Here is an 8225-nt window from a genome sequence, read left to right on the forward strand (position 1 = left end):
AAACTACTGGATATAAATATATTTTATCTTTAATCTCAAAAGATATTTTATAATTTATTTATTACTTAAAAGCGATCTTAACTTTTTATATGAGATGAATGGATTCATTAACTTTGTTAATTTAATTGAATATGATGATAGATTTTATAAATTATTAAATATAAATATAATAAATATAAATATGAAGCGGTGGTTTTTGTAATTTACTCTAAAAGTTATATACCTCCCTGTGATTTTATTATTACAAGCACGCAGGACTCGAGGCAGAGCGATGACCGGAGACGCCGGCGGACGATCCTCGCGACGACTCGTCCTCCTCGCCTCGATTTTTCTCCAATTGATCCCAGGTTTGGCTCTCCTACGACGTCAAACATTTACTTCTTATTAAGAATTTATGGGAAAATTTTTCTTTTTTCTTTTTTTTTTCCTTTTTATCCATCAATACCTCTCGATTTCTCTTAAATTAGATCTCATATGAACTGCCCCCTTCCTCCATAATATTCTTGAAATTTCTTAGATTTTTCCTTCCTTATTGATCTCGGGAATCTGAGTTTAGGTTTTTGAGATCTTGTTCTAGGGAGAGGGTTAACTTTGTGAATTTAATTTTGCCTTTTCTCTCCTTGCAGTTTAATTTTCTTCGGATTGGTGGCATGTTGCTGTAGTATACAGTCACGATAATGATTTTGGCATCTATCTCTAGGTTTTAGTTTTTGAGTTTTAACCCTTAATTTCCTTTTTTGTGCTTTTTCTTTGAATCTAAAAATTATTCAGAGTATTTAATTTGTGGATTTTTAGCTCGAATTTACAGGGTTGGAGCAGTAGAACTGTAAGGATTAAGGACATAGAATTAGGGACTGAGGGCAGTCCGGATCTTCGAGAGAGAATTTTGGATGATGGGTTGACAAGCAGTAGCCTATGTAGCTTGAAATACTTTGACAACTTGGACGGAATCACTCACTCTATCATTAACATGAATATATGCTCATTTTATGCTTATAGAGATGTTACAGGGAAAGCGGATGATATTTACCGAACTTCTTTGTGCTTAATCTTGATAAGAAAGAAAATTGGATAATAAGAGACATTCTTGATGCTCTTTAATACTAATTATTGAGAAGAATTGAAGTGGCAAATGTTGGAAGTCCTGATCAAAACTTAGGATAAAGTTAATGTTAGGTTTGGATGAGTTAGGTTGATGTTGGATTGAGTTGATGTGGTTTTAGGGTATGATAAATGCTTAGCACCGTGAAAGAGTTTGTTGGTTTCGGAGTAAGCTTTTTAGTAGTATAGTTATGGTATTGTGAAGATTGAAGTAGTTGAGACTTTGCATATCTCTTAGCTTGGCTCATGTGGACTATGCACGTAGAGAACAAAGTAACAAAGTTTACAGTGGATTGAGAATTCTATTCCAATATGATAAGGACTCGGGAGTAGTGGTTAGTAGTTGTATGGCTTATCTAGCCATGAATCTCTAGAATGTGAAGTCTCTATTAGAGTGTGAGTCCAATATATATATCATAGAGAAGTCACTAATAAAATATTATTTTGTGTACTCATTCTTTAGCTCTCTCTCCTCCTTATCCCATCATGCCGTTCATGTTTTCTTAAACTCAAGCAGTTCTACAATTGGTATCAGAGCCTAGGAGAGGCCTGTTGGAGCAATGCTATTAGAGCAATGACAATGGCGACTGCATATTGAGCATGTAATGTCCCTAGAGATTGGAAACAAACACTCCTTCAACTGCAACTTAGAAGTTCAAGATGGAGTGGGTCATGGACACAGATTGGTGGATCTAGTCAGGACTATTGAAGTTTGATGAAAGAAACTTTGTGCATTGAAAGATCAAGATTTGGCATTTTTCATAAGTGAACAGCAAGATCTGTGCAATCTTCAACTTTCTAGTGGTTGAAGGAGTGCTTGTTGCAGATCTCTCGTGACACCGCTTGCTCGATATGTGGTTGTTCTTGTCATTGCTCTGCTTGGGTTCTCATAGTTGTAGAACCTTGCAGGTACAAATTAACATCGAAGGCATGTTGGGAATAGATGGGAGGAGATGAGAGAGATGCAAGATAACACACCAAAATAGTATTTGATTATTGAATTCTCTCTACCTAAAATTACAATCAGACACAAGAGGTATATATAAATTTACATGAAGGGATAGTAATTAACACCAATGGACCTGGTTTCAGTTCTATCCTTACTCTTCTTTTACCTATCCAAAAGAAAAGGTGCTTCATATGGACTCTAGCCACCGTACCACATCTCTCTACTAAAGACAAAACCTTGCATTTGTTAAGGACTTGTTTCCCCTATTCACCAAAAAAAGACTTACTTCTTGCACATCCAACTTATCCTATCTTATCATACTCCATAGTAGACACAAAGTCTAACAAGAGTTAAACAACAAGTTATGACTAAACAATATTATACATTTAAGGACCCAAGAGTTGGACTCTAACTTCTAGGTTTGGTTTATTCTTTCCAACAGTCCACCTTATCAATCCCATGAGTCACCTATGTTGTCAAAGCCATCTCCATCGCTGTGATTGGTATATGTGATGTATCACCATGCCATCAATCATCCCATGCTATTAATCTAGACCATCCATGCTTATGCACCTTCAAATCTTCCTTGTCAGCTGCACACAATTGGTACCATGGATAATTTACTCCAAAAATTTCTATTTGATCTGACATCATGCCCTATGGCAGATCATGATGACATACACCATCTGATCTGCATCTTCTTAGCTGCACTTATCATCTTCTATGCTTTCTTGGATCTTCTTATCAGCTAGGAGCTTCACATTAACACACAGTTTCTTCGTCAACTAACTCTCCTATAATAAAATCTCCTGAACCTGTCATTTAGAGGCACTAAAATCTCCAAACTGCCAATGATAATTGAATAGATATGAGCATCTTAATTTTGAGGGGCTCCTTCAGTCACAATTATGGATGCCTCTTGATGTTCATCTATGAACCGTTCTACATTGTATTATTCTATATGGATCATGTCCTCCGACTCTTTCCTGTCTTTTACAGGCTCAACACATGGATTAGCAACACAAATAAAATTAGATTCAGGAGAATTGGTAATACTAGATTATTGCCTTCTCATAGTGATGATCAACATAATTATTTCCATTTCCATGTTTATGATCACAATCACCACCTTCTCCATGATTTGATCTTGCTTCCTTCAGTCCTTGGGCTACAATGTACATCTTCTTTAGAAAGTGCCATGCTTCTTTCGATTTATGCACCCTTTTTATCTTCTCAAAGGTATTCTCATTGATGACCTGATAGATGTAGGATAATGCTTCTTTGTCCTTCTTTCGATCTTCTAATAGCATCTTCTATGCTTGAGGGAGTATCTCAAACTCTTGTTCGCCGGCTGCCTTACTGTAGCCATATTCAGTCACATCCATTAGCTCTTCAGATGTGAAAAAAACACATCTTGATCTTCCAGTGCTTGAAGGAGTGTTTATTAAAGGAGTGCTCTAATTGAAGGAGTGTATTAATTGAAGGAGTGTATATTGCCAATCTCTTGTGATGTCTCTTGCTCGATATGTCGTTGCTATTGCCAATGCTCTAACAGGCCCCTCTTGGGCTGCGATACCAATTCTAGAACCTCTTGGGTTCAAGAAAACATGGACTGCGTGGTGGGATAATAAGGAGGGCAGAGAGCTAATGAACGTGAACGCAATAATTTCTTATTGACTTCTTTTTAATCTATACGTTGAACCAGCATTCTATATATAAAGTTTTTCACATTCTATAAGCAAACAACTACGTAAGCCATGCCACTATTAACTAGTCCTCCCAAGTCCTAATCATATTATAATAGAATTCTCAATCCATTACAGCCGTTACTTTGTACTCTAATTGCATAGTGCACATGAGCAAGGCTAAGAGGCATGCAAGTCTCAACTACTTCAATCTTCACAATAACATAACTTATACTGCTACAAATCTAAGTCCAAAACCTACAAACTTCTACACGGTGCCGGGCATAGACCATTTCCTAAAACCATATCAATTCTATCCAACTTCACCCTAACTTATCCAAACCTATACTAAGTTTGGATTAGGACTTCCAACAGCAAAGCACTATTGTTGACTATGAAAAGATATGGATTAAATGGGTGGTGTGAATGTTGTGGACTCAGAATATTTATGTGCTGGGTCAGCTGTATGATATAGTAGGCTGCTTGAATTTTTTCTGTCATGCTGCTACATAATTCTGGGCACCATTTGGGAACCATGCCTTAAGTGTTAGTTTATGCCAGAGTTTCTCATGAATATTATTTACTCGGGCAGGCATTCTAAAATCTTTTGGTTTTGGCTTGTTGTGCTGATGATGAGCATGGCGACATAAATGCAAGTGATGATGCAGCATCTACCAGCATTAATGTGCTCATAAGATACATTAGATGAAAACATGAGACTTTTCGTTGCTAGTGATGTATATTGGACTAGGTTCGAATCTCTTACATTATTAGACTGTTTTAGTGAAGTATGTTGGCAGCTTCAAACAATATAAATTGGGGTTTCTTGTTAAATTTGACATAGGTCGAGCTTCCTCTAATTCAATATTTTGTACATCTCATTTGGGAATTGTGGCTTTCTGAGATAAGAGGCAGACATGGAAATCCTTAGAAGTGTCTTCTCAGTGTCAGAACAACATGAGTTTTTCTTGCTATGAGTGGTTTATGTATGTTATCCTTTTTGAAAATTGTTATTATATTCACCAATTTATCACCACCACTAACTCTAATACAAATTTGTACTTATGCCTCCAAATTAACTCTATTAGACACAAATCCCTGCTTATAATTTGTAAAGTGTTTTTGTTAAAAAATTTGACAAAATTGCAGCTCAGTTTATAATAAATCTTAAGAAGAAATGATTTGAGGCCTACAAACAGGAATTTGTGTTGACTATGAATCTTGGTGGCTTTAGTCTTGAAATGCACGGTTTAATTCAGTTTATTTTCTCTGACTTATATGTGCAAGCCAGACTTCAATGAGTGTAAAAATTCTCTCTCTGTCTCTTTCTCTATGTAATTTGTCTGGCACAATGGCTAAATGCGTGATCTAGAAGAAATTTCCTGCAGTTACATTTATATTAGCCTCTGACTTTTCTCATACTGCAAGTTACTTTTTACCTTTATTGGAGGAATGTCAACATTCTTCAGATTATAGATATATCATATATAAGAGATTTTGAGAAAATAATATATATAAACTCTGTTACTTCTAGTTCAGTGACAGTGGGATGAGTTATTCTCTCTGTTTTTGATCTTTGTAATTTTTAAACATGTTTTCTTTGCATTCATCATTGTTTCTTTGCACCCTGAGTAGAATATTTTCTTCTTATTAGGTTTATCTGATAATCCATCAACTCCTGATGGAGTAAAAGCCGATACCCATCCCAATTCCAGGAGCAACACTGGTCTTAAGGTGCTGTTCATTTTGCTTGGGGTGGCCACACTTGTGGTATTGTCTGTTTTCTTGTTCAAGAAGTGGCAGAAAAGGAAGAGAGAAGAACAACATGCCCGACTGCTGAAGCTTTTTGAAGATGATAATGAGCTTGAGCTTGAACTTGGTCTTCATGATTAAGAAGTTTACTTCTTCATCAAATGAATGCAATATATGGCAGAGGTCATATTGAATTATATATATGTACAATCTGTGTACTGAAGCTTGTAATATTACTCTGATGAGCTTTCATTTAGTCCTATTGCCTTAACCTTTTCATTTTTGTCAAAGCTCTCTTTTCCACTTTGAATTATAAGGAAAAAATCTTTCAGAAAAAAAAGTATTATACGAACAGAAATTTGACCTCCCTTGTGCTTCATCAATAAAGATTTCTTTACTACAATCTTCATTTAATGATTTTTCAAAACAAGGCTATCTTTTCTATAGGTTGGTTTATTTCCTGTGAACCCTTTGGTAGGTAGCTAGAGAGTTCTCATGCTATCAAATTACTTAATGAAATTCTGTGCTGGTAGAAAGGACACTTACAGTTAAGAAGCCATAAAGATTGACCAAAATACAAAGAACAACTTGGAGGAATGTTTCTTACTCATTACAAGGATTAGTAGATCTGGGATGCCAACATAGTAAATGAAAAGATAAGAATAAAAAGTTGAATGACAAGTTCAGAATCCAAAAGAACAGCTTAGAGGAATGTTTCTTCCTCATTATGAGGATGAGTGGATCTGAGATGCCAGCGCAAGTAAATAACAAGATGCAAATAAATAGTTTAATGGCAAGTTCCAAAATCCAAAGGGAATTACTTTCCATATATGGAGCATTCCTTCAGGTCATAGAGATACATTGGACAATAAAGTAGTGAACATCCTAATTATTATCTAAGTTGTAGTATTATGGACATACTACTAGAATCCTACATGCCGGACGGAAAGTATAAATAGTTCTTTTAACTAAGAGTTCATGGGCTTGGCTTCCCTTGGGCGAGTGACGCATGCAGTGTAGCAGGGAATGGGCTGTGGGATGAGAGAAATTATATTCTAGACTCAGTGTAGGATGGTGGGGATCACGAGGTTCCCGCTATTTATTGCAAGATATAATGATTATAAATAAGTTACAGAATTGTACTATCATAAGATGCGCACTTGATTGAAATCCTTTGGCACTTCGATAAATTATGTTATGAAAATTTTAATACAAGAAGCTAACTATTTAGCATGATTTTTTTTTTCCTAGGCCTGATTTATCTGGTTATCTGATTTATATTTTTACATAAAATTGATAAGTTGTTTCTTCAGACTATAATCTCTAAGCAGCCGTAAAATGCCATTTCTATTGATTGTCCCTTGGGGTACTTAGGTCTTTTGTCCTCAATACTTTGCATCTATCTTTTCATGAAGTTGCTTTGCTTTTAGGGTTTTTGACCTCGTGGGCTATGGAGAGCATACATAGATGATGAAGGAAACTCTACATCATGGTATACCGTATTGGTGTGAACTAGATAGTATGGGGTGTACCGTACTGTACTGGGTACGGTATGTAGTATGGCTGGCATACCAACACTTGATATGCCAAAAAAATTTTGTACCATACCGTACCGACATTGTACTAATATAGCACTGAATTTAGTACCGAAACAACGAATCTTGCTCTATATGCTTACTAAGGTGCTTGTTCCGCAGAGCAGCTGCAGCCTTGTGAACTAGCCCTGTGTGCAAGAGCTGTGTTCTCCTTCAATATTTTTGATTAGGAAGCTCAAAAGCAACTTTCAGCCACCTGATGCTGCCTTGGAAGATTGAATAACTAGTTTATATCACACTGTGAGGCCTTCTGTTTTGGCTCATGATGATCTCTGCTATGCTGAATTTTACAACATTTCAAATTGCTGTCAGTTCTAAAGGAATTTCAGGTCATTGAGATAAATAAAATAATAATAAAAAAACAATATTGGCATACTGATGATTGTCAAGGAGGTCATTTTTCCTTACACCGTTTTCATAGAGAAAAAATATTTATATGGTTCGAGGAGGTATATTTGAGGCAGAATCTTGGTTTTTTTAATTCACACTTGGTAGTTTGTGATTCTTCAGAGATTTTAATTGCATAAATATCCTATGTTTCTTTTGCTCTAAGCATTTCGATTTCTCTCAAGTTTCTTGCTCGGCGCTATCATAGTATGCGAGTTGCTTCGTATAGTTTGCTATTTGAGTGAACCTAGTATCCTTGTTGGTTGGTTTAATTTTTGCTTTACATTTGTTTCTCTTACTGTAAGTACTTTTGTTTCATATCAGCTCCTTTAAATTGTAGTCTAGACTGGAACCATAACTAGCTCTTTTGTTGTTGGTCATTGCACCATCTCCCTCAGAGTTGTACCATGCTTGTTATGAATTACACTAACCTTCGCTCAGTCCTTGAAACCACTGTCGATGACATTCTTCATGACTAGGATGCTCAAGTTTTTTCCTATACAAACTGCTCCATCTAAAGTTTTGCTTTCCATACAAACTGCTGCGACTTCAGGTTTTGCTTTCCAAAGGGGAGACGTTCCAGCCTTTTAGAATAATGGAAGTGCTTTCAGAAAGGAGAAGAAAGGGATCCCAAGCATTAAAAGCATCATGTCGTAAGAAATTTTTTAGACGTTTGACCTTTGGTGGGTGCCCTATGAGGCAGCTGCAACAATGTCAAGTGCACGGCCTCCATTTGGATGATATTAGATCTTGCTT

The 8225-nt window shown here is 36.2% G+C and overlaps 1 protein-coding gene across 1 annotated transcript; it reads left to right on the forward strand.

The window, feature by feature from the left end:
- The first annotated feature begins 207 nt into the window (after nucleotides 1-207).
- On the forward strand, nucleotides 208-5827 carry LOC103701622. Its single transcript, XM_008783758.4, has 2 exons — nucleotides 208-347; nucleotides 5390-5827. The coding sequence occupies exons 1-2, from the start codon at nucleotides 272-274 to the stop codon at nucleotides 5626-5628; spliced, it is 315 nt and encodes a 104-aa protein (XP_008781980.1). The 5' UTR covers nucleotides 208-271; the 3' UTR covers nucleotides 5629-5827.
- Nucleotides 5828-8225: the final 2398 nt, after the last annotated feature.

The sequence above is a fragment of the Phoenix dactylifera genome, chromosome 10 (assembly GCF_009389715.1).
Source record: "Phoenix dactylifera cultivar Barhee BC4 chromosome 10, palm_55x_up_171113_PBpolish2nd_filt_p, whole genome shotgun sequence".
NCBI classification, from domain to species: domain Eukaryota; kingdom Viridiplantae; phylum Streptophyta; class Magnoliopsida; order Arecales; family Arecaceae; genus Phoenix; species Phoenix dactylifera.